We start from the raw sequence: 27,711 nt of genomic DNA, 5'->3' as shown, positions 1-27,711 counted from the left end.
GTCATAGTCCAACCCTCAAACCACTAACCCCTTTGAATTTCTCAAAAAGGCTCCATGGTGTTGTATTAGGAAACCTTTTAGGTGCTGCTCAGATGAAACCCATCTTGACAAAATGACTCTTTGTCTCCCAGAACCTACCTCCCACTTAAGGAACCACTATTTTAGACTCTGGTCTATAACTGGAAACGCCGTACTGGTCACAACACGCCAGATATCGCCAAACCACATGGTGGCTTTTGATGACCCCCAAACATGGTCCGTGTTGTTGGCATGCGGTACTTGCATTTGGCTGCCAACTCCTCCATTAAACAGCCGTTCTTTCTGAACTCTAAATTAAACTGGTTAATTGCTCAATTAAACTGAGTGGTGTGTGTTTGCTTATGGGCACTCAGCCCCAATGTCTACAGAGGGCATTTTGCAAATTGGACAGTGCCTTTCTCGCTCGATGGTCTCTTTTGACTTCTGGGATTGTTAGCAGCTTTCGGCGACTGACTTTGAATGGCTGTTGGCCAAAGTGCAAAGAGATTTCAATGAACCTCAGTCGGCGAGCAAAGGATTATTTCCATTCTGTCGCACTCAGGCTGACCGTGTTTCTTCGCTGGCCGGATGCTGCCAAGTGATTCACAGCAACACACAGTTCCCCTTTTGTGGCCACGTTGTGTCCATGGGAGACTTATTTCTACTCTTGCGCAAGGACGGAGGCGAGGAAAGGGAAGGAAAAAGTGAGGTCGCTAGTGGATTGCTAGAATTCGCTGCACAATCCTAGCTCACCCGCATGCAACGGCTCACGCTTTTGAGACAGCCACCGCTAAAACATGCTCAGTGAACTTTGTACTGTCGCATGCCTTCGAGTCATTTCCAACTTACGGCAACCCTAAGGCAAACCAATCATGAGGTTTTCTGGGGCTGAGAGCGCGAGTCTCTATGGCCAAGCGGGGAATTGAACCCTGATCTCCAGTGTTCAAACTACAAACATCACACACTGACTCTAATAAATCGATATATATTCAACCTTTGAGCTGAACGAGGGTCTCTTCCCTTTGAATAGATTGAAAATCATGTTAGCGAGGGAGGAGGAGGATGGTGGCAGAAGGAAAAGAATAGGCAGTAGAAAGAAAAAGCCCCGACTTAGCTACTTACTATAATTCACACTGTAAGATTTCTTAACTATCTTTCAACCATATGGATACCAGGGCAGGGTAAATAAAAATTAGGACTATAAGCACTGCCAAATACGAGATCGAGACAAAAATAAGCAACAAAAACAGTCAATCAGCTAATCTTAAAATGCACTTTATTCTGGCCTCATCCCTGACATCTGTGTGTGCCTTCAAATTGCCTATCAACATAGGCAACCACATGAATTTCATAGGGTTTTAATCCTCAGAGGTGGTTTGGCCAGTTCCTTCCCCTGAAACAGCACCTCCAGCGCCTTGTACTCATTGGTGGTCTCCCATGCAAGTACTAACTATAAGGCTGACCCTCTTCAGCTTCCAAGACAAGACCTGATGCCTTGTGAGTATCCGAAGTATCCCCAAAAGGAACACAACCCTCAGCAAGAAAAGGTACCTGCCGTTCCTGCTGTCAAGTTACCTTTCCAAATAGGTGCCTCCTCCATGGTTTCAACTCATTTGCAGTGCGCAGCCATGTAAATATATACGCAGAAAGACTGCATTCTCATGCATTGCATGCTTTAAATAGCTAGCATCCGTTGGCAGAAGAACGTCAACTTTGCCTAGGATTCTTTCATCGAAATGACCCAAGTCTGAGACTACTGCAGAGTAAAGAAACACAACTGGTGAAGGACACCTTTTAAGAACGCATTAACTTCAGAGGCTGCGAACTGACCCCCTCGGTATATTTATTAATAGAGGGGGAAAGTCTTTGTTTTCCCCTTGACAAATACTGGGGAATATCCTTGACGTTCCTCTGCAACATTTTATGGACTTTAACCCATCCTTGAAGGAAGAGGCCCACAGCAGCTGGGAGGAAAAGTTAACAGCCCAGCCAAGAGGCCCGTTTGCCAGAACATTCTTTCCCAAGACGAGAAATGCTTACCCAGCCTCCAAAAATCATCCCCGCCTCCCTTCCACCTCTTGGTGCAAATCGCCAACCGTTTGTCAGAAACCCGTTTTTGATTTGGATAGAACTTAGTGCCTAAGAAGCCAAACCAAAGATGGAGCCAACCTGAGTGCAAGAACTGCAGCCCCTTAACAATCCTGTCTCCGCAATGAACTTTCCCTTCCGTCTCCAAATTTCTAACACTGCAGAGTACAACACTGAAAATCCTCTACTGTATTTGCAACTTTGCCTGTCCCCTTTCTTCGGACGCCTACATTGTGATGTCTAAGCACTCAACCAAAGTTTTGAGAAGCAAAGGAAAATTTATTTGGGTACAGAATTCATATTATTATTATTTTGGTCCCTCTGCAGCAACATCCCTGAACTTAGTGCCTTCTTAGGCCTATTAATAAGTACTGGACGGGGCGGAAACATGTTGGCAACATGCATTTCTTCCTCAGCAGCTGTCGCCTTATAGATTAACCGCCTTTGCACACAGCAGCTAGATTTGTTGTGCAACTTTTGAGGACTGGGCAAGCGGAAGGGGAAATGACACATAGCTCAAAATGCACATGCAGTGCAGTCACATTGCCACCAAATGTTGTCTATACCATTACAAGACCTTCTAAAATGTTTGCTGTTGTCGTGTGCCTTCAAGTTTCCGATTTAGGGGGTTTTCTCAGCCAGATATGTTCACAGGTGGCTTGCCATCGCCATCCTCTGAGGCTGAGAGAGTGCTTCTGATTTATGGTGAACCTGTCTTGGGGTTTTCTTAGGAAGGTTTCTTCAGAGGTTTGTCATTGCCATCCTCTGAGGCTGAGAGAGCATGACTTGCCTAAGGTCACCCAATGGGTTTGCATGGCCGAGATGGGAGTCCTGGTCTCCAGAGTCATAATCCAATGCTCAAACCACTACACTGTACTTCTGCCTAACTGCTATATGTCTACTTGGAACCTTCAATACTTAACGTATGAGCCTAGGTTTGAAGTTGTCTTTATGTAATTTATACTGTCTTAACTCGATGCGATTCTTCAATTTTTGTAAATGGTGTTTCCTTTATATACATACATATATGGCCGAGCCAGGATTCAAACTCTGGCCTCCAGCATCATAGTCCAAGGCTCCAACCACTGCACCACACTGGTTTCCTCTTCTAAAATGTACTGGTCAGCATATGAATCAACCCATTACCATGAAACTGGAAGGTGGGAGAAGAGGAACTAAAAAACCATCACATTCCCTGACATTCTGCCTTCCTTCCTCATTCATACAAGCAACTCACAGTGATAGCAACATCCCAGCATCCAAGGCTGCCTTAACAGCAATCTAGAACAGTGTTCCCAAACTCTGGCTTTCCAATGTTTCGGACTCCAGCTCCCAAAATCCCAGACCACTGGTCAAGATGGTTGAGGAGCTGAAGTCCAAAATACCTTGAGGGCCAGAGTTTGGTAATCCTTGGGCTAGAGCATTCGTCCACCAGGTTAAGTACTGTCTGCTCCAACTAGTAGCAGTTCTCCAGGGTCTCTGGCAGGAGATGCTATCTGGTACCTCTGGCTTTTTTTATGTAAAGCAAATATTCTGCCACTGACCTGTGGCTCCTCCAGACCCTAAATCTTAGTCCACCTTGTCTCAAATTGTTTGCTTTTCCACTACTTACCAACCGATCCTTTTGTAACTGGAGAGGCTGGAGATTGGCGCTGCCTGCAAAGTCCGTGCTCCAACATATAGTAAACACAAGTCCGTCTTGTGTTTTTGCAACAAGTAGTGGCTTCTAGGATCTCAAGCAAAACTATGTGGCGAATTTTTAAATTTAGGCTCTCCTAACACCCTTTGCTGAATGTTAGTGACACACTTCCCTTTATTCAAAAAGGCAGGTGACAAACATTTCTTTTGACCTGTTTCCCAAAGCCACAGTTTTCCCAATCCAACGCCCCTTCTTTCCAAAATAACCAGCTTTCCAACAACTCAGGAGAACTTTTTGTACAATTCTTTAATACAAAAAAACCCCCCCAATATATGCATCCATTAGGCATTTCATGTGGTACATACATTCCTTGTATCTGCAGATTGACAAAAGGCAAAACAAAAAGCAAAGAGGGGGAAACTGTTGCTCGTCTTTGGTAAGTTTCCCCCGAATGTCACCTCCCTTGAAATGACAAAGAGGTTACAGAACAGCAGAAGATGGGGAAATATCAGTCTGTGAGCCACTCCCAGAGAGAAGTTACCAGACAATAATACAGTAGTTGGATTTCAAAGATTTGAGGATGCCCATTTTCATTCCACATGTTAACGTTTCCTTTTTTTAATTCACTTATTTATGCAAACTTAAGGCCTCCCTGAAGATGACTCACTTGGTGAACCGTCCCTACACACTTTGCAGCCGCAAGTAAAACAACACAACTCTGCACCTTGGAGGGCCTGCTTGATGCATGGTATAAAAGCCACTGAAGGTTTGCCAATTGGTATCTTATCTCTGTGCACCAAAGACAAGAACTGCTGGTTCTATTTTACACAGCACCAATGCAAGCCTGCGTCTCCGGAGAGACTATACATATATTGTGCAAAGGGGAAGGACAGAACCTGCATTTGGGGCTCAGAGACAAGCAAAGGCTGGCTTTTTGTACTGTATGCATATTCGGATACACTCAAACACCTACACAGATATGTTCATATATATATATAATATATACACATATACACGCACACATTACATGCCATCATCAAAAAAGCAATCACAAGAGATATACATGGCAACACAGAGCAGCTTATATTTATGTACATATTTTCACAGTTAAGAATTTTGGGGCGTCGGGGAAACTGTCTGACAATTTCAACATCTACCGTTGTCTTTTGTAAATAGCATCTTTTAAAAAATCAGTTAAGATCAACATTCAAGGTTTTGTTTCTGGAGGGAAAATGGTTGTATTTATTTCAAAGCCTGGTGGTGTCTGCCCTCAAAGGCTTTGAAGACCAATGCTTTCAGACAGATCTCTCCCCAGCTGATTTCTTTTCTACATCCGGTAGGAAAGGAAAGCCACCACCGTGGGAGGAATAGGCAACTTCTCGACTTGAGGGGTGGGCATCACTCGCCGGATTGCCATGCGGCACAAATGCTGGAGGCTGGGAACATGTTTGGGGGTAGCCCAGAAGTGCACACTTCCGTCTTGTGTTCTGCAAATAAAGCAATACACAAAAATATCACATACAAACCACTGTTTATTTTTATTGGATCTTATCTTTGTTATGCAATATCTCATAGTATCATATTAAATTTTATATAAAGTACAGTACACTTGTCTCTCCATATTTGCTAGGGTTAGGGGCACAAGACCCCCATGAATATGGAAAAATATATAACAATATACAAAGAACACCATGTATTTACCTGAGAGGACACCTCTCTAGGAATCTCTAGGTGCTCCAGGGCAACTCTGTGGCCAACGTCCGACACTGACCACAGAGTTGCGCCGGAAGAGCTACAAAGGCCTAGTAGAGTGATCTCTCTAGGAATCTCTAGGTCCTCCAGGACAACTCTGTGGTCAACGTCGGACAGACACTGACCAGAGTTGCGCTGGAGGAGCTACAAAAGCTTAGTAGAGTGTTCTCTCTAGGAATCTCTAGGTCCTCCAGTGCAACTCTGTGGTCAACGTCCGACAGACACCGACCATCGAACTGCGCTGGAGGAGCTACAAAGGACTAGTAGAGTGCTCTCTCTAGCAACCTATAGGTCCTCCGTGGCAACTCTGGGGTCAACGTCCGACAGACACTGACCATAGAAGTACGCTGGAGGACCTACAAAGGCCTAGTAGAGTGTTCCCTAGGAACCTATAGGTTCTCCATGGCAACTCTGGGGTCAACGTCCAACAGACACTGACCATCGAACTGCGCTGGAGGAGCTACAAAGGCCTAGTAGAGTGTTCTCTCTAGGAACCTCTAGGTCCTTCAGTGCAACTCTGTGGTCAACGTCCGACAGACACTGACCATAGAACTGGGCAGAGGAACTACAAATGCCTAGTAGAGTGTTCTCTCTAGGAACCTCTAGGTCTTTCAGTGCAACTTTTAGTTAAAGTTGACCACAGAGTTGCACTGGAGGACCTAGATATTCCTAGAAGGAACATATTAATCAAATCCGTGAATAATCAAAGCCGCAAATATGGAGGGATGAGTGTACTTTAAATAATTACTATTTTTTGTATAGACATTTTAATAAAATTTTAATAAAAGATATACTAAAAGAGTTAGTGTACGTATAAACAAATAAACCACTGTGACACAATGGTTTAAGCATTGAACCATGACTCTGGAGATCAGGATTTGATTCCCTGCTCAGCCATGGAAGCCCGCTGGGTGACCTTAGACCAGTCACACATTTTCTGCTCAAGGGAAACGCATGGCAGCGACAACTTATACTTATCAAATGATGCAATGTATGGGTTTTAAAAGATCATCTGCCAACATTTGGTTACTATAGGCCATGGTAGGGAAAGTGTAACCATCAGTCATATTTGGCTTACAGAAGGGGTGGGTGACCATGGTGGACCCAGGATCCAGTTTTCTGTTCCTGGAATTGTACGAGAGCCACAGAGGCTGCCAAATGCGTGTCTGTGGTGGAGGAAACAGGAGCAGAAATGGCCAGGATCTTTTGATGCGCATGGGCCCTGTGTCCTATTCAAAAGGTAAAATGCCACTCCTGAGTTGTTTTTATCTGGAGGAGATGCACAAGCAGCCACTCTTATACCATCCCTGACCATGGGAGCCAGAATCCATCATCGGTTCACACTTGTAAACAAGAGGTTGGATCTAGAGAGGTTTCCTTCTTTCAGCACAGTTTTTAACCCAAGAAAACCTCTGGATCAAAGCCCATTAGAGTTATCCAAGCTGAACACTTCAGTGCATGTGTGGACAAAAGCTGCATTTCAAGTAAAGTGAGTGAATATATACATGGACTTTTAAAAGCCTGCTTACCCAGCAGCTAAAACACTGCCATCAGTAGAAAAGGCACAGCAAAGGCCATTGCTTAAAGGTGCAACCTGCACAGGATAGTCTTCGTCAATTCGCCAGAAGCGCACCATCCTAGAAGGAAATTAAATAAGCAGGGAAGTGAAATGACCGATTCCTAACTTGCTACAAAAATTGTTTGATTCAAATGGATACTTGCAGGATCATACATTTAAGATCCGTCTTTTAAAAAAGGGATGCATCTTTGGGAACATCTGGATCATCCATTATCTCTTCCCAACTTGGTGTCTTGTATATGTGTTAGGCTACAATTCCCAACTCCTCTAGTCTGCATTACCAGGTTGGAAGAAAGCCGATCTAGAGAACAGCAGTGTGTGCAAGCGTTTCCATAACCTGTGAAAAGCAACTGCCTTTCAGCATCATCACCATCCTAACAAAATGTGCCATGTCAAGCTGCTTAGTCCAAACGCCACCAATTCAGCTGCCAGATTACACATCCCCGGTTACATAACCGCCATTAACATCAACACATTGTGTCAACTGCCCAGAGAATGATGCAACGTTGAGAAACAGCTCGACTAATTACAGACTAGGTCCCTACTATTACTTTTGCTCTACTTTCTTGCATCTGGATGCCTTACCCTACAGCAAGCGAGGGATGTCCTTATTGCAAGAGTCCTCAACCCACCGCAGGCACTCACATAACACAATTGCTTATACTTGTGACAAAGGTGTGTCAATACAGAATGACAAGTGAAGAATGATGCGACTCAGGTGGCGGTGGGGAAGCTCACTGCAGATGGGCACTGCTTTTAAGCAGGTAGCTTCTTCGTCTGGCAATAGACAAATGCTGTTAAGTGTTTCAAGACCAGCAAGGCAAAATTTTGGTCATTCAAATGGAAATCTGTGGCTCCTGGGACCCTGCCAGGATCTTTTCCTGGGTAAAAGGGTGCCCTGCACCTGTGAGAAAGCAAGAGACTTCTTGGCGTGTGGTTGCATTTCTGAAGAGTTTGACTCAGTCAGATAGCATCTCTTTGCCGCATTACCAAATGACTAATGTTACGTACTACACTGCTAACATATTACTACGTTGCACTGAACCTTACATAAGGTTTATCCAAAATAAGTCGGACACACCCATCCACGTCTGTGTGTATATTTGCAGTGAAGGGACATATCAAAGCAGAACCCTCCGGAAGTGACCAATGGTCTCCGGTCAAGTGGGTAGCGGCTTAAAGGAACTGCCATCCAAAACATCTGCAAAGCAAAAGGTTGTCTTCTCAGCCTGTAAGTAGCTGTAACACTACATCCCCAAGATTGTGGAACCTCTTCATTGGAGAACTCAGTTCTCCTTTTTAAATATCTTTTCACACTCCTGGAGGGCACGGGGACCCTCACCTCCGTCAACAAGCGCTAGGTATGAAGTTCCTTTTTTCAAGGCAGAAAGAACCAGAAGAATCCAGCTCTGCTTTGCCGTACTTACTTATCGTCAGCAAGCGTTGCGATATGTAGCCCATCGTGACTAAAAGATACAGATCTGACCCATCGGTCGTTTGCTCCTCCAGCAAATATTGGAGTAGGAGGGGGAAACAGATGCCTGAGGACAAAAATGGAACGTCAGTTCGCAGGACTGCTACACAAGTCTTGGCTTTTCATTTAATGGTTAACTAGAAAGCATGCAAAATGGGCTCCCCGCGACTACAAACAGAGAAAGGTGCATGCAACGGACCATCAGCTCCTACCAGCAAAAAACATTACAAGACTCCTTCCAAACCAGTGGTTCCCAACCTGTGGGTCGGGACCCCTTTGGGGGTCGAATGATCCTTTCATGGGGGTTGCCTGAGAGCATTGGAAAACACCTATTTAATTACAGTTAATGAAGCAGCAATGAAAATAATTTCATGGGTTTGGGTCACCACAACATGAGCGGCATTAAGAAGTTTGGGAACCACTGTTCCAAACAATCTGGCCTTCATTTTGTTGTAAGGATCCCAACAGTCACATTCAATTTCCTCCCAATTTTCAATAGGTTCAGCTCCCTCTCTACCCCAGAATGACTTACAATTCAGTGTAATAACGCTGACAGTGCAATGAACACCACACCCTGTACTTATGTGCACAGACCAACACATCTTGCCTCATCTTGATATCCAGCAAGTGAGTGTTTTAGCCACGACTGCCCACCACCCAAGAAGAGGTCTTCTGAATTAACCAAAACTGAAGACTCAGCAACTAAATGCAGATTTATGCAGAATTGCAACATCTCTGATGCTGAACAGCAGAATAATTGAGCTGCTAGAAGAAAAATCTGTCCATGGTCTGATCACCTATCTCCTAAGTTCTTGCCAACATTGCTTTTTAGGCAACATTTAGTCATTCCCAAATACAGAAGTGAGGGTTTTCTCTTATTCCCACAACTATCACAAGCCCATTTGGTCAGGGCATGAAAAAGAGCCTTGTTGGTGGCTGCTCCAAAACAGGAAGCTAGGTTGGCCTCTGTTTTGCTCTCTTTCCGCTAGCAGCCAAAGACCTTTCTGTTTACTCAGTGCTTTGAATGTTAAGTGACTAGTGCAGAAGGCTTTTTAACTGAGGTGTGTTGTACTTTTTACAATCTGAATGGGTTTTAAATGTTTTAAGAGAGCTGACACGGGACACTGATTTGAGAACTGGACTGTGACTATGGCTCTGCAATAACCTTTCCAATATGTTATGGCAGGAAAGGTACATTCGCAACTCCTGACATCTGCTGATCCTGGCTACAGTCCTGTATGACACAGCCCACAGTATTTACTGTATATACTCGACTATAAGTTGACCTCGTGTATAAGTCGAGGGCAGGTTTTGGGGCCAAAATTATGGATTTTGATATGACCCATGGATAAGTCAAGGGTAAAACTTAGGGGCATGTAACAAAGGATGATATAAGGGGAAATGATGCCAAACTACTTAGGAAATTCTGGCAGGCATAACTGTGCTCATCGTAAAGGCTGAATGGATGAGAGAGTAGAGGGAGTCCATACTTCTAGAATATACATGAGTACAGTGGGTCCTCTCCTTACGCCAGGGGATCCGTTGCGGATCCCCCTGCGTAAGGGAAAATCTGCCTATGCTTGAGCTCCATAGGAAATAATGGGGCACGTGCATGTGGCGGAGCAGCGCGCGTGCATCATGGGTACACGAGTCATCGTTTCCCTCCCCAAGTGGCTTCCGCATAAGCTGGAAGCTGTGTAAAATGCATCCATGCATGGCGCAGGCACACTGTATATACAGTAAACAAAGTCCTTCTCCCAGGCCTCTGAGAAAGACATTTAATGGAAATTGCAGAAGGAAGGAAAAGCCTATGGCCTGTTACAGACTGCCAAAATAAAGCTGCTTGGGGTCTCTTTGGAGGTATGCTATTTAAATGATGCATGGGTCCTAAGAGTCCGGAGGTCGCACCAAAGCCACACTCTATTCCTAAGCACTGGAGTGCAGCTTTCGTGCAGCTTCTGGATTCTTAGGACCCATGCATCATTTAAATAGCATATCTCCAAAGAGACCCCAAGCAGCTTTATTTTGGCAGTCTGTAACAGGCCAATGATGTGTTTGTCTTTCATCCCCACAAGGATGGATCTAACCCACTGGTGCTGCCATTCGTTTCTGCCCGGTGGCTTACCCAAATTCCATCAGAACCACTCCAGTATGCGGATCCCAGACATAAACCCGGGTGTCGTAAGATGCCGTAGCCAGCAAAGCTCCGTCGGGGGAAAACTCACAGGCTACGACATCGTTGTGGTGCCCTTCCAGTTTCCGGATGAGGGAGTACTTATCCATATCCCAAAGCAACACCTGCAATGAAAAAAGACGCATGTTACAGCTCTGCTCCAGTGGAGAGAAAGCATCCACAACCGTCCCACCGCCCCCTCACCTCCCCAAAGCCATCCGCGCTAGCTTTGACTTCAGATTATAATTAAAGCCAAGCGTTACGAATTAGGACAATTAAGATAGATGCTCAGTGTCATACTCAGAATTAAAACTTCAATTAAATTAAAAAACAAACAAACACCAAAGCATACATGCAAATGCTAACTTGTTAAGTATTACTTGTAGTATAAGCCAAATATATATATATATATATATATAAAAAGAGAACTTTCAAACAGAATCTTAACTATGCAGGTTCTTTAACTCAAACCCATGCGTTACTTATTTTTAACGTTAAAAATAGACAGTGATAAGGTTAAACGCTAACAGTCCCCCCTTTTTTGCCTCCAATTGTCTACTAAAAATTTAAGATATATACAGACAGAAAAAATATATATGTAAGGTTAACATAAGGTTACTCCCGTGGAATCCCCAGTGAGTTTAAGACCACTTGTTTACAATAGGCTTGGATCGCCAACGTCAGCCTAGGAAGAGAAACAGATACTGCAAGCAAACAGGGAATTGTCACAGCCAAACGACAAGACTTTGGCAAAAAAAGAACACATAACTTACACCGAGTTACTAGACATTTACACAATTTAATTTTTAAAAAAATGCATCAAACAACATTGGCCAGTTTGGTTCTTTTAAATAAAAGGTTTCAGTAAATCAGCCATTTTAGTCATACAGGCATGGCTTAGTGCAAACTACATGCATTGGGTATATTTTACAATACTGCAGTTTTAAGGCAACGTGGGGGAAATGAGAGGTATCAAATTCCCATGACACGTTTCGGTACAATACTTGTGGCAGACTAGGAAAGGCTTACGCATAGAGAAATACGTTTGCATTTTGAATGCTTTCGTGGCACAAGATTTGATCCTTCTCTTTTTAAATAAGCCGCCCTGAACCTTAGGAACGGGCAGAGCTCTCAAATGCAAAACCTCAAGAGGATCTGTACGAAACAAGGGCCTGTTACAGACTGCCAAAATAAAGCTGCTTGGGGTCTCTTTGGAGGTATGCTGTTTAAATGATGCATGCACCCTAAGAATCCAGAAGCTGCACCAAAGCTGCACTCCGGTCCTTAGGAATGGAGTGTGGCTTTGGCGCGACCTCCAGACTCTTTAGGACCCATGCATCATTTAAACAGCATACCTCCAAAGAGACCCGAAGCAGCTTTATTTTGGCAGTCTGTAACAGGCCAAAATTTCACTTATTAGTGTGTCCTTTACTTTACTGTGTTCAAGTCAGTTACAGTAGGCTAAGATGAACCGCTTCAGCTTATTAACAGACTCCGGTATTCCATATAAATGGAATAAATAAATATTAAAGAGTCATTTTCACCAACGTGAAAATAAAATTAAAAAGAAAAAAAAGAAAAGGAAGGGAAAAATAAAAGCAGAAAGTGGACATCAACCAGCACCTGCGTACGTACAGTACACCCTGCGGCCGAATGCAAGGTTACTTCGTCCTATGGTAAAGTTCGCCTCCAGCCTGGTAGCCAGAGATGCCAATCTTTCTGCCCAGCTAACACCATTGTGCGCTTGTCTGAGTGGTGCCAGCTTACCCTCAATCACACCAATATTGCTGCCACCACCTGTGACAGGGAAAGCAAGAAGCTTATGGAAAACACACAGCCTAAAAAAAGATCAATGCATACATCTACATCTGTTCTACTTTTTAAAGGGTTTTACTGGTATGCTAAAGTTGCTTTTTTAAAGCCCTCTACAATACGCTTCCCCAACCCCCAAATTGAAACCAACAACAGAAATGCCATCTTAGCTTGGATCGCTAACTCTTTAAGTCATTGCTCTTAACTAGTCCGGAGGGTGGACAACTTGTTCAGCACTGAAGGCCGCTTTGGAAACGTTAATAAACTTAACCCAGAGCGCTAGGCCCAGTTGAATGTATGTATATATAGATAAAAAGAGTGCGTGTAGCATCTTTAGGAATTGGGTGTGAAATTAGGTGTGGGACTTATTCAGGAGTATAGTTTCGGAGACGCTGGCTCTCGACAAAGATTAGACAAAAGAGCGAGCCACTGTTTCCAATGGGAACTTGGCCCAGGTTTATGGGAATGATTTGCAGGAAAGCATCATTTTCAAGATAAGTCTTAACATGGAAATGGAAATTCCAGATTCTAAAAAAGATCTAGATCTAAAAAAGATTTGCAACCACTTCGCCAGGCCTCAGGGGACACAAGTTGTCCACTCTTACACTAACCCTATCTAAAACATACTAACTCTGCATAAGCACCTCAATGCTAAGTATGTTCATTCAGACATGAGCCCAGCTGATTTTATCATTTGGGACTCATGCTCAAGCAAGCATGCCTAAGGCTGACTGCTTAGCCATGCAACTGATTCTACACACTGCAACTTGCTCTTCCACTGTGTATTAGGTTATTACAATACATCTCTATGCAAACCTAACAAGGTGCTCCATTTCCTTGCAAACCACTGAGTACACTGGCTGGCTGTAACTACTACTAGGCTAACACTGACATTTTCTGCTAAGTAAGACCAATAGCCCAGACTTCAGGAAACTGAACTTTTGAAGCAGTTATTAAAAATGGTTATCAAAGGTCCTGTGACACAAAACATCCCCGCAAACTATTCTTTTCTTAAACTAGAGCTTCTCAGGCTTTTCTTTCGCCACGGAACAGATGGAGATGTGCACTGCAAAAATTATACTCAGATTCTCTTAAAACTAAAAGCAATGCATGTTCAGCACAGTAAGTGATAACTTACTGTAGGGTTTTTTTTTTAAGTCATGCAGTTCCTTGCATCATCAATAATCATCAATAGCAAAATCATCATCATCATCATTATCATCATCCAACATGACACCGAGCACAAGCCTGGCTGTTTTATTTTACCATTTGAAAAATGATTTGCTTTGCTCACAATCACAAACAAGCTGGAGAGCACGAAACTTGGATACCTACTGTTTTTTTGGCTCCCACGGAGCAAAGAATGGAAGAATCGGGAGAAAAAGCACAGCTGAACACCCAGTTTGGGTGCCCTCTTAATACTTTCATCATGTTTCCTAGAAAACAAGGAGGGAAATAAAGTCACATAGGTTCAACAACGCTGTCGTGTTCATAGAATCATAGAATCATAGAGTTGGAAGAGACCACTGGGGCCATCCAGTCCAACCCCTTTCTGCCATGCAGGAAATCCAATTCAAAGCATCCCTGACAGATGGCCATCCAGCCTCTGTTTAAAGACCTCCAAGGAAGGAGACTCTATCACCCTCCGAGGGAGTGCATTCCACTGTCGAACAGCCCTTGCTGTCAGGAAGTTCCTCCTAATGTTCAGGTGGAATCTCTTTTCCTGTAGCTTGCATCCATTGTTCCGGGTCCTGTTCTCTGGAGCAGCAGAGAACAAGCTTGCTCCCTCTTCAACATGACATCCTTTCAAATATTCAAACAGGGCTATCATATCACCTCTTAACCTTCTTTTCTCCAGGCTAAACATCCCCAGCTCCCTAAGTCGTTCCTCATAGGGCATGGGTTCCAGACCCTTCACCAATTTTGTCACCCTCCTTTGGACACGCTCCAGTTTCTCAATGTCCCTTTTGAATTGTGGCGCCCAGAACTGGACACAATATTCTAGGTGGGGCCTGACCAGAGCAGAATACAGTGGCACTATTACTTCTCTTGATCTAGACACTATACTTCTATTGATGCAGCCTAAAATAGCATTGGCCTTTTTAGCTGCCGCATCACACTGTTCACTCATGTTCAACTTGTGGTCTACTTGGACTCCTAGATCCCTTTCACACGTAGTTTCATTCAGCCAGGTGTTCCCCATAATCCTATATCTGTGCATTTCATTTTTCCGCCCTAAGTGCAATACCTTACATTTCTCTGTGTTGAATTTCATTTTGTTAGCTGTGGCCCAGCTTTCTAGTCTATTCAGGTCATTTTGAATCTTGATCCTGTCCTCTGGGGTATTAGCTATTCCTCCTAATTTGGTGTCATCTGCAAATTTGATAAGTATGCTCCCAATTCTGTCATCCAGGTCATTGATAAAGATGTTGAATAGCACTGGGCCCAGGACAGAGCCCTGTGGTTCATAGGCAACTTCCAGAGCTCCAAGGGTCTCTCTTCTGCTTCATGATCCCACTCCTAATTTTATGTCCCTCCTAGAAGGCTATAGTTCGTATTTCCTCTTATTTCGTCTTGTTTTAGGGATGTGGGACTTCCTTCCACGCAAGAACCTACAAGATTCTTGTGGGCCACAAAGCGGAGTCTCAAGTGTAGCATGTGGTTCATGACAGATTTTACCCACTCCTGCTGTAAACCATGGTTTACCCGGTCTACGAACACACACACTCCCCTTGCATGGTTTAATGCAACGCTTCTGTATTGCTGTTTTAATTAAACCGCCATCTCCTGTTGCAGTGAAACCAGGGAGACTGTGCATTATGCTCCAACTGAAATTCTGGCCTGCAAACTAGGCTCAAACCTAAACAAGGATCCTTAGAGCATTTTTTACATCCAGAAAGCAACAACAGCTCTCCCGTTCAATTGCTGAAACCTTTGGGGCAGGCAAGGAAGTAAAAGCTGGGAAATGACACCCAATGGTCACAGCTGATGAAACTGCTTCCTGACCTGAGTGATAGGCCCCATACAGACAGGCCAAAATAAAGCTGCTTCGTGTCACTATGGATGTATGCTGCTTAAATGAGGCGTGCGTCCTAAGAGTCCGTAAGCTGTGCCAAAGCCATGATCCAGTCCTAAGAACTGTAGCGCAGGCTCTTAGGACACATGCATCATTTAAGCAGCATACATCCAAAGTGATCCGAAGCAACTTTATTTGGGCAGTCTGTATGGGGCCATAGATAGCAAGCAAGAAGAACCTGGCATTGCACCATTTGGCCCAATGAAGAATCTCAAAATGAGTGAGGTCACAGCTGCGCGCTTTCAAGGGAGCTCATAATTTCATTTTCAAGCCCTGTGAAGCTACTTCACCTGTCAATGGTTTAGGACAAGCAATAGCCTGGCTTTAAAGTTTAAAAAGGAGGAATGTTCCTTTAATTAAGTGTGTGATGCTCTAAACCAGTGGTCCCCAAACTGTGCCCTTTAAGGGATTTTGGACTTCAGCTCCCAGGATCTCAGACTATTAGCCAACGTGGCTGAGGCTTCTGGGAGCTGAAGTCCAAAATCTCTTAAAGGGCACAGTTTGGGGACTACTGCTCTAAACTAGTCACACCACCCTCATGAGTATCGTAATACGGTATGACCCTTGTACGCGTGGGATGTATACCCGTGGTTTCACTGGGTCCGGAAAAATATAGTCTCTCTTGGCCTCTAGAAGTCCTCCAGCATGATCAACATCTGGAGGAAATATCATTTCACTGTTATCGGCAATTTTCACTCTCCACAGTAAGTCTGGGAACGCATCCACCATATAAATCTATTACCTAAGTAATGTCAAAACCTCAATTCCAGTTGCCTTTCATCAGAGCTGTTCAGTGTTGCAGAAGGTTCATGTAATACTCTCTCCCCCTCCTGTAACATACCATCATCCTTTAGGTCCCAGACGCGTAGTGTTTTGTCTCTTGAGGCGGATACTAGGATCAGACTCCCATCGGGGGCGAATGTTAAGTCTCGGACAACTTCAGTATGGTCCATTAAGTTAAGGAGGAGCTTTCCTGTTGGAAGAATCCATCTTTAATTGAAGTCTCAAAGTCAGACTGAGAAGACTAACACTAAGCTTACAGGATGATAAGCTTGGGGCTGCAGTCTATAAATCTTGTGTCAAATATAACTTGTCAGCCTCTAAGGTGTCACCAGACTCTTGTTTCTGCTGCAAATGTGGCTATGTGCCACACACTCTGAACTCTTACTCATCTTCTGCATACAGAAAGAAAGAGGGCAAGAGATTTCTGTCTGGGAGAAAGGCAAGACACAAAGGGCAGAATCATAGGTTGAAGGTAATTTACTCAACTTCCCTGCCAATATAAGGAACCCAAAGCTTCAGCATTCTCAATAAGGGTTCAACCATCCTTGGGTTAAAATCCTCCAAGAAAGGGCAACCCATCTTTTAGTCAATGCAATCCACTTCACCAAACCGATTAAACAATCGAGAACCTCTTTCTAATGTTTACTAAAAATCCCTGTCATTTGAATTGGCTGATTTGGGGCCAACTTCTAGAGCAATGGAGGACAGCCTTTCATGCCCCTTGAGATCATGGCACAATACGGTTGGAAAGACCTTGCAAGGACATTGTTTCTCGATGGCCTTTTCTCCAAGCCGAACATACCCCAACTCCCTAAATCTTTCGCCACAGGGCTTGGTCTAACAAATAAAAGCCCGAACCTTCAATATTTTCTTTACTTAACCCTTGATCCCCAACATACTTGTTTTATCTACCGGATAAGCTTTCTGGACCGGCTGCCAGGAAAGTGTATCTTCAGTACAGTGCCAAGGTTTATTTTGAAAGGAAAGCAGCTTGTCCGATGTTAAAGGGTTAGTTACCTTGGGCAATGCAGTCCCCGTTCTCAGGAATCCAGCTATCCATTTTCACCCAGATTAAAAGTTAAACGGGGGAAAAGTTACAGCTGCAAAGACCCTGCTCTGTTCCCAGACCAAAGCAATTCGTAGAAAAGGATCACATTTAAGACGACGTCTTTGGTAAATGCCAGTTACAACGACAATTATCTGGTTAAGCACTATAGCAGTAGCAGCACATTAAACTACTCAGCCCTCCATAGCCACCAATTTGGCAAAGTATGTTTTTTTTTAATTCCAAAGAGTAAACCTTGATTTTGCCATTTTATATAAGGAACACACTTTTACCACCTCACAGTATATAATGGCTCCTAAGGATCCACAACTTTGGGTATCCGCAGGGGGTCCTGGAACCAAACCCCACCGGATACCAGGAGTCCACTGTACTTAGCAGAAAGAGTGGCCCTATACAGACAGCCAAAATAAAGCTGCTTCGAGTCACTTTGGAGGTATGGTGTTTCAATGATGCATGCGTCCTAAGAGTCTGGAAGCTGCACCAAAGCTGCACTCCAGTCCTTAGGACTGGATCGTGGCTTTGGCGTGGCTTCTGGACTCTTAGGATGCATGCATCATTTAAATAGCGTACTTGCAAAGTGACTCGAAGCAGCTTTATTTTGGCTGTCTGTATCAGGCCAGTGGCTTTGCAAGACTGGTCCTAGGGTAACTGCCCAGGGGTCGATGTAATCCATCACCCTCTCTCAAACAGTGACCACTCAAACACTAAAAGCGCAAGCATCCCATCCCATCTCTCCCAACTAGTTCTCAGCAGTGTAGTGCCAGGAAACTTGCTTTATTTTTCTCTCGTGGGTAGTAACTGTTCCTGGCCACATCCTCCATGAGCCTGGGCACTGACCTAAATGACTCCATGAGCCTGGGCACTGACCTAAATGACTCCATGAGCCTGGGCACTGACCTAAATGACTCCATGAGCCTGGGCACTGCCATAAATGACTCCATGAGCCTGGGCACTGACCTAAATGACTCCATGAGCCTGGGCACTGACCTAAATGACTCCATGAGCCTGGGCACCTACCTAAATGACTCCATGAGCCTGGGCACTGACCTAAATGACTCCATGAGCCTGGGCACTGCCATAAATGACTCCATGAGCCTGGGCACTGACATAAATTCACATTTTTGGAGTGGGGAAACTGGGGCCTTCCAGAAATTGTTGGGACTCCAGCTCCTCTTAGTCCCAGACAGCACAATGGTCAAGTATAACGGGATTCGTCATATCACCTAGAGCAGTAGTTCCCAACCTTTTGTTCTCCAGATGTTTTGGACTTCAGCTCCCACAATTCTAGACCACGTTGGTTTGGGCTTTTGGGATCTGAAGTCCAAAACAAACGGAGGGCCAAAGTTTGGGAACCACTGACCTTGGGAGCCACATGTTCCCCATCTGTCTCATAAGGAAAACAAAGTCGATGAAAATATTAAGAGACTATTAACTACCTGTATAGGCATCCCATATTTTGATACGCCCATTGGATAAGCCTGTTGCCAGGAGAAGCTGGTCTTGGCCAAACTTGAACCGGTGCCATTCTATATTCACACATCGGCTCTGCTTCTCGGGGACGGACGATCCGAAAGCGAGGCTCCAGACGATGTCTCCGCAATCTATAACGTGTTCGCGGGGCTTGTTTTTCTGGCTGTCATCACTGTTCTGTCTCGAAAGTTTGGAATGGCTTGAGTTGACAAAGTTCTTGACGCTATGCAATGAACTGGGGGGGGGGGGAACAACCAACATTTTAGAAGGACAAAGGCGCTAAAAGAAAGCTTGCCAGCACACAAACAACAGCTGCAGTATACGCCTTCGCCATATGACTGCCTCTCCCACTTGGCGTCCTCCAGATGCGTTGGCTTAAAGTTCACATCGTGAAAACATATTTGGAGTATGACAGGCTTGAGAAGGAAGTGATCCATCACTCTTTTTATACCAAGGGCCAGCCAAAAGCTCACAAACTTAGTAAAACAGCATATATCTGTTTCTGATATGTTAGGAATAAGTGTTACATTATCTCATAACTAATCTTGTGAAGCAGGTAACCAACCTTTAAGAGAAACTAAAGCCATGCAAGGGTACTCAGCAGTGGTAGAACTAACTGAGATCTCCCAGTTTCAAATCTCTGGCCACCTAACAACACAAGTTTAACCCATCCATGAGCAAGTATGAGTTAAACTGAAGTGTGCCTGCATACTGAACTATTTTCAGTCCCCTTCTGATTCTGGGTTCACATTGTTTTGCCATGACCCAATCCTTGCTCTTTCAATCCACGTCGATGTCAGACTTAGTCATGCTGAGAGCATACCCAACGAAACAGACCAACTCATGCTTCACTGCTTCCAATGACCCTGTTCCAAACGCAGCAATGCTTGAAACCAACCCACCGCATTTTCTGGTTATCAGGCAGACCGCGCCGGTTCCTATAATCGTAACATATACATTGCGGAGGTGAAGAGGAACGCCTGGCAAACGGAAGACAAGAGTTTTCCAAACAAGACTGTACTCACAAATTATTAATGCACTGGGACCAAGGTACAAGTTTTACTATGCGGTGGCCTTGCGACCAAGCAAAGTAAGAGCCATCTGGAGCGAAGGCGACGGTCCAGTTTTCCCGCCCGCACTTTTTGTCGAAAGGAGACGCTGGGGCTAGAAGTTCTCCCACGGTCCGTGATCGGCCTACAATAAAATAAAAAGTTGTTTGCAAATGAAAATCAGAAAGCCCACTGATGTACTCTGCGCAGTGCTTCTCCAAAGCTTTGAGGTGCGGCATCCCTGCCAACTAGCTCCACCATTTTCAGCCCCAATTCCCCACTGTCACCCTTACAACAGAAAATAGAGGAATGCTTAACAAAGGCCCCATACAGACAGGCCAAAATAAAGCTGCTTTGGGTCACTTTGGAGGTATGATGTTTAAATGACACATACATCTTAAAGAGGCCAGAAGCTGTGCTAAAACTGTGCATCGCTCCTTAGGACTTGAGTGTGGCTTTGGCATGGTTTCCATCCTCTTAGGATGCATGCAGCATTTAAACAACATACCTCCAAAGTGACCCGAAGCAGCTTTATTTTGGCCTGTCTGTATGGAGCAAAAGTTTATGTTTCACTTATTATGTTCTTATAGACAGAATATTGTGGATTTGAATGTAAATTCACCACACGGAGCCTGAGCAGGCTGTAACAACTGGCGCTCAAAGAAGATTCCTATCATAGGTGTAAACGTACATAGGTGGTATATGGTCATGAATAGGAAGAAGACAGGGCTGTTTAATGTTCAGAAGCGTTCTAGAATCGTAGAGTTGGAAGAGACCCCAAGGGACATCCAGTCCAACCCCCTTCTGCCATGCAGGAACTCTCAATCAAAGCATCCCCATTGACAGATGGCCATCCAGCCTCTACTTAAAAGACCTCCAAAGGAGGAGGCTCCACCACTTCTCCCTCAATTTTTCATTAAACCAAGTGACAGCCTCAATAATATTTTGATTAATGGCATCAAAACATATCAACCTCTACCTTACTTTAATCACTACACAATCCAATCCCATGCAGCTTTACTTGGTAAAGCCACAGTGTATTTAATGGAGGACATCTTATGTAACTACTGGCACTTATGGATTTTCAATATCCCATATGATTCAACCCTAATTTAGCATGCCTGGTTAATTACTGATTGTGGTTTTGCTCCGTCTACTCACCCAACCCCGCCGACAAATACTTTGTGGTGGTGGAAAATGTCCTGCCTTATGCCACTGTCTTGAGTGCGCACAACACTGACTTGCAAGCTTACAAAGAAACGACAGAACCGTAGATCGCAATTGTTCATGTGGGCCTGTTAAGTCCAGTTGAACTTAATGGGGAAAAATGCTGAGAGTGTGTGTGCATCTTCCTTCAAAGTCACCTATGGACTTATGGCAACCTCCTGAATTTCATATACATGGCTTTCTTAGTCTCCCATCTAAGTACCAACTCAGGGCTGGCCCTGCTTAGCTTCCGAGATCTGAAAATGTGTCATTGTTGTGTTTGGTTCTAGCTACCAAGATCAGAGAGATTGCAGTGTCTATGTACACAATTTCATTGTGAAGGGTATCAAGGCCTCCCTTCCATTTTGTATTCCACCGCGGAGTGGAGCATTTCTTTCACTGCCTGGTGCCACTGTTATTCTGAGACCGCTTCTATTTTAACCCGTGTGTTGTGCTGCAAGGAGAAACACAGCCACACAGACATGGAAAAAAGGAAAGAAATGGGTTTTCTAGCACTGGTGCAAAAGCAAGGAACAGTGTGGCAGCAGAATCGTCCTTATAACTGGGTTGGATGTGGCTTCTCACGTGAGCTCGGCAATAGGAAGGGAGGCGCGCATGTGTACATGAGGAACTCAGAGTGCACAATGGATGGCAGCTCTTAGCCATCGCCCCAAAGAGGGGGAGGCAAATGCCATAAAGTTCGAAACCAACCCTTATATGGCAATTGTAGGGCTCTATTTCTGCATGCATGCATGCATGTGTGTGTGTGTGTGTGTGTGTGTGTGTGTGTGTATATATATATATATATATATATATATATATATATATCTCACAACAGTATTCCCATGTAAAAGAAACCTGCTGAAACGTGGTGGATTTAGCATTTTGTTTTCTCAGCAGGATTCTCTTCCCGATTCTTTTCTCCATCGGAGAACCATACCCTAAAAGTCAAACACATACTGCGTAAGCAATTCAGTACAACTAAGCGTAGGACAACGCATGCGACACGTTTTCGTCGGACTCGTAGTATTGCTTCAACAAAAGAACCGGTGCCTGCCAGACTGGTTTGCGATAGCAAGCCTGTCCAGATGCATATCTGCATTGGAATGTCACACAATCCATTTTGTTCTTTCTTTCTTTCTTTCCTTCATGCCCTTTCTTTCTTTCTTTCTTTCTTTTGTATATTTGGAGGGAAGATTTCATTCCCTTTAACTGACGGAAGCTTCCACAACAGTGCAATTCATTTGCCAGCCTTTGAAATATAGACAATACAAAGAGCTGGGGAGAACCAAAATTTCCCTGCAAAGTCAGGAAGTTGTAAATGCCACGGGAAAATTAAGAAAACATAAAGGAGTAACAAAAGAAAATCTGTAAATGCATACCAAAAAAACACACCTTTTAGTCAACGTAAAGGAGAAAGAAGCAACGTGGTACTATGGGGAAGAGACAACACAAGCTATCTACTACCCCATTGTCATCTCCTTTTACAATATGGAACGAATCCATATTAACACTATTGAAGGTGGTTTGACGACAACTCTGGGGACCAGCATCCAATTCCCAGTTCGGCCATGAAACCCACCTTGGGCAAGTCAAGTCACACTCTCTCAGCCTCGAGGGAAGGCAACGGCAAACCTCCTCTGAACAAATCTTGCCAAGAAAACCCCAGGATATGCTTGCCTTAGGGTCGCCACAAGTCACAACGCACAAACACCGATCGGACGATTTCGAAACACCAGCCCACTTTCCAAGCCACCTTGCTGCAACGTGATGCTCTTCAGACATTGCGGTGGTCGCCAACAAATCCCATTATCCCCAGCCAACACGGCTACTAGCGCAACACAACCCACCTGGAGAACATGAGGCAGGGGAAGGCTTATTACCCAATGACACTGAAGCATCACAAAACGTCAAAAGCTTGCAACATGTAATTGTGCAGTTTGTTAGCCCAATGAAGGGATCACTGTTTGGATGCTATTGGATTTACTATATGGCCAACACATTTACTATATGGCCATTGTTTGTAAGAGATGGGGCATTTAATTCTTTGGTATCTACAACATATTCTTTCTCTTACCCACACACTTCTGCACAACCCCTTTCCTCTACGCACCGTACCCTTCTGGTTCGCACAAGCTACAACCAGAATGACTTCTTTTTGCAACTCCGTGGAATATGTTAGGAGATGTCTGAGTATAAACACGTACCCAGACAGAAAGCAAGCGTGTGACAACAATGACATTGCAACTACCAAGACCTCACACCACGCGGCTGCCCTAAGATCACTTTGCACTTCCTAGGAGACTTTCAACACCTTGCACCAAAAGCTTTGGCAACTCCTCTGGGATACACTCTGCAGTATTTACTCATTGTGTGGGTATGTGCGCATGGACCATGCTCATTTCTTGGCCAGATCTCTCTCCAGAAAAGCCATAGTCCCATCTTTCACCCATTCCCATCCCTAAGCTGGGGTTAAGACGTTGTCAAGTTGTCTGCTGCGTGCCACGTTCGCTGTTGTGTGCCTTCGAGTCCTTTCAGCCTTCCTCAAACTAATGACCTTTCGGATATTGTTTGCAAATCCTGCCATCCCTGGCCACAGTCGTCCTGCTGGCTGGGCATTAGACCAGTATGGCATACTGGTTTGAGTGTTGGACCACAACTCTGGAGACCAGGGTTCGATTCCCAGCTCTGCCATGAAACCCACTGAGTGATTTGAAGGCACACAACAAGCAGTTTGATGGAGGTTCTCCAACAGTTTGCTCTCGTCGACATCCCAACTTCTGCGCAACGTTGGAGGAGAAAGAATACCACTTGCTCAAACTGTTCCCTTAGCATCAGGATCGCGCATCGCCAACACCAAAAACCGCCCGCCTTCTCCCATTTCCAATACAAGCACCTCTCTCTTCGTCCCAATTCCAGTCTTTACACTGCATCTACACTGTAGAAATAGTGCAGTTTTACACCACTTCCATGGTGCCGTCCTACAGAACCCTAGGGTTTTACAGTTTCGTGAAACCGACAACACTCTTTGGCAAAGGAAGTTAAAGCCCCTTTGAAACCATACATCCCAGGTTTCAATAGGATGGAGCTATCGGACTTGAAATGGGTGTCAAACCGCGCCATTCTGGCAGTGTAGACGCGCCCTGAGAAAGCGCCTCGGATCGAACGTTCAAGTTACAAAGGGAGGAATTTTGTTTTCAAACTGCAATCCGGATGCAACCAAAAATAGTTAAAATAGATATATATGGCGCACGGACTTCAATTACTCATTGAATTTCAATCCCGAAATGGGACTCAAAATGGGGTTGTTGTTTTTTTAGTGTATTTGGTTTGCTTTGAATGCATTATTCTATTATTGTAATATATTATAGTATTGCGTTGTATTGGGTTTTTCTGGATGTTCCGCCCTTTGGTGAAAAAGACATTATAAATCAGCTTTATTACTGTTATTAGGACTCTGTAAAGCGCTACCTTAACCCTCCAGGCCAAATTTGAACCCTGCCCTGAACCTTTTTGTCATCCCTCCTGAAAGTGTCACATAGCCTTAAGAGCCATGTTGCCATATCTATTAATACTCCATAACCATAGATATCCCTGCCATAACCGGCCCTTCTCTTTCCACTCCTCCCTTATATACAGTATCTATCCAATTGCAAACCACAAGAGAGGCAAAGCAGCTTTAAGCAAAAGGAGCAAAAGATACGCCTCAATATATATATATATATATATATATATATATATATATATATCAGGGACATAGCCAAGGGGGGGGGGGTTCTTGGGGTCCGGACCCCCCCCCCTTCCATTAGAAAAATGAATGGTGTGTGCTGCTGCGCCACCGCACCCAAGCCTCATTATAATGGTGGCACTTAGTCTGGACCCCCCCCTTCCTAAAATCCTGGCTCTATCTATCTATCTATCTATCTATCTATCTATCTATATATGGAATCAATTGACGCAATATTTTTTCCCTTTAGAAGCTGAATATTGAGATAGTGATTTACTTCTTTGCAAACTTACCTAGGAGCAAACCCTGAATACAAAGGGAGTCTCCTTCCATGCCAGGTTGCTTTAGACATAGGCTGCACTTTTCCTTTGTCTCCCCAAAACACATGATGACCATATAACATATATGTGTGTGCGCGCGTGTATGTATATTGTGCAATCCTACACCCTGTGTGTCCATTTGCAACACTTAGCCGTCAGAGAGCTGTGGTGCCTCCACAAGTTACAGCCAGTAGCAACTCACACATATATGCAAACTACAAATCCCAGGACCCTACAGCCTGAGCCATGGCAGTTATAGTGGTGTCAAACTGCATTATTTCCGCACCCTATGTATGTATATGTCTTCATATATATACATTACACAATTATATATATATAAATGCAGTTCGATACCACTTTAACTTCCATGGCTCAGGCTGCAGAATCCTGGGATTTGTAGTTTGCATATATGTGTGAGTGTATATAACATATATATGTATTTGTGTAATATATATGTGTGTGTATGTACGGTATAAAGACATATACATACATGGGATGTTTTTAAGGCTGCATCTGCACTGGAGAAATAATACCAGCTTGACACCAGTATAACTGCTATGGCTCATAATATAGAATCCTGGGGTTTGTAGTCTGTTCATGTATGTATATATATATATGTTGTGTTTTATTATATATAACCCTATGTATGCATCTCTATCTATCTATCTATCTACCTACCTACATGAAGACATACACATACATAGTGTAGAAATAATTCAACTTACCATGGCTCTGAATATAGACTACTTGGATTTGTAGTTTGTGTCAATATCAATATAATTGTGTAAATATATATATATATATACTGTATATATGAAGACATATAAATACATAGGGGTTTTTTTAGGCTGCATCCGCACTGTAGAAATAATGTAGTCATAGTAGCAGTATTGTAGTCAAGCTACATTATTTCTACAGTGCGGATGCAGCCTAAAAAAACCCCCTATGTATTTATATGTCTTCATGGTTCAGGCTATAGAGTCCTGGGATTCGTAGTTTGTATGTGTATGTGTTGATATACATATACACTCACACACATCTATATATATATATATGAAGACATATACAAGAGGGTTATTAGATTGCATCTGCACTGTAGAAACAATGCACCTTGGGACCACTTATAACTCCCATGGCTCCTCAAGGCTATGGAATCCTGGGAGTTGTAGTTCCCTGAGGCACAAGAGAAGGCTGATAGTTGCAAACAAGCCACAGAGGATGCATCTTACAAGTGTAGAAACAGTGCAGTCTGATGCCATTATAACTGCCATGGGGCTCCTCCCCCAGAGAATCCTGGGATTTGTAGTATGGGTGCCAAAACTACAAATCCCAGGATTCCACCGTCTGGAGTTAAAGACACTTCCAAGCGTTGTCAAAACTGCCTTCTTTCTATAGTACAGGACGCACACATCCCTATATATATATATATAGGGAGCTGCCCCACCCATGACCACTGCTATTTGATATTAGTGATGATAATAGTAATAAAAATGGTACTAAAAAAGCAGGTTCTTACCAATGAGCTTCTCGTTAACAGTCGGGGGAAAGCTGGCCATCGACGGAGCCGCCCTTTAGACCGGCTCTGAACTAGATTAAGCCTGGGTTCTTTGGTCAAATAAGCTTCCCTTAGCGACGTCCGACTCCTTCCAAAGGCTAAAGAGACTGAGACAAAATGGCCGCCGGGAGGCGGCTTATATACAGAGGGGGGCGTGGCCGTTCCCCTCAAACCACGCCCATCGAACCACGCCCCCCTCACTGAGAAGGGAGGGGTAGGGGAGCGCTCTTGGTTCTTAGACCTTCTTTCCTTTCTCATTTTGTCCTCCCCTTTTTTTCCTCTGTATAATGGAACGGTCCTAAGCGAGGCAAGCGGCTTTTGGAAGAGACCATTCCGAGGAGGAGGGGGGGAAGATAGGAAAGTGTGTTGAATGAAGGAAGGAATAAATTAGGGACTGGAGGTTCTCATAGGTCCAAAACACATTGCAGTCTCAGAAATAATCCAGTCAGTCAAGGTAGCCTAAGAACAAACTCTTGCATGGGAAGGTACTATATCTTCCATCAATAAATAATAATAATAATAATAATAAACGAATGGGAAGGTACTATATCTTCCATTAATAAATAATAATAATAATAATAATAATAATAAACGAATGGGAAGGTACTATATCTTCCATTAATAAATAATAATAATAATAATAATAAACTCTTGAATGGGCAGGTACTATATCTTCCATTAATAAATAATAATAATAATAATAAACGAATGGGAAGGTACTATATCTTCCATTAATAATAATAATAATAATAATAAATGAATGGGAAGGTACTATATCTTCCATTAATAATAATAATAATAATAATAATAATAATAAATGAATGGGAAGGTACTATATATTCCAATAATAATAATAATAATAATAAACTCTTGAATGGGCAGGTACTATATCTTCCATTAATAAATAATAATAATAATAAACGA

At 43.7% G+C, this 27,711-nt stretch overlaps 1 protein-coding gene across 1 annotated transcript; it reads right to left on the bottom strand.

Moving 5' to 3' along the window:
• Positions 1 to 4,033: 4,033 nt before the first annotated feature.
• LOC149286431 (WD repeat and SOCS box-containing protein 1) lies at positions 4,034 to 26,882 on the bottom strand. The gene is made up of 9 exons (XM_089494161.1): positions 26,749 to 26,882; positions 19,956 to 20,124; positions 18,897 to 19,165; positions 16,453 to 16,584; positions 13,871 to 13,971; positions 10,676 to 10,848; positions 8,504 to 8,617; positions 7,027 to 7,134; positions 4,034 to 5,232 (listed from the first exon to the last, which is right to left on the bottom strand). The coding sequence occupies exons 1-9, from the start codon at positions 26,786 to 26,788 to the stop codon at positions 5,073 to 5,075; spliced, it is 1,266 nt and encodes a 421-aa protein (XP_089350287.1). The 5' UTR covers positions 26,789 to 26,882; the 3' UTR covers positions 4,034 to 5,072.
• Between the last annotated feature and the right edge of the window lie 829 nt (positions 26,883 to 27,711).

This window comes from Sceloporus occidentalis, unplaced genomic scaffold, assembly GCF_023333645.1.
Source record: "Sceloporus occidentalis isolate IW3139 unplaced genomic scaffold, rSceOcc1.0.p SCAF_69, whole genome shotgun sequence".
In the NCBI taxonomy this organism is placed as follows: domain Eukaryota; kingdom Metazoa; phylum Chordata; class Lepidosauria; order Squamata; family Phrynosomatidae; genus Sceloporus; species Sceloporus occidentalis.
The sequence above is the reverse complement of the archived record's forward strand: the minus strand, read 5'-3'. Positions and strand labels throughout refer to the sequence as shown.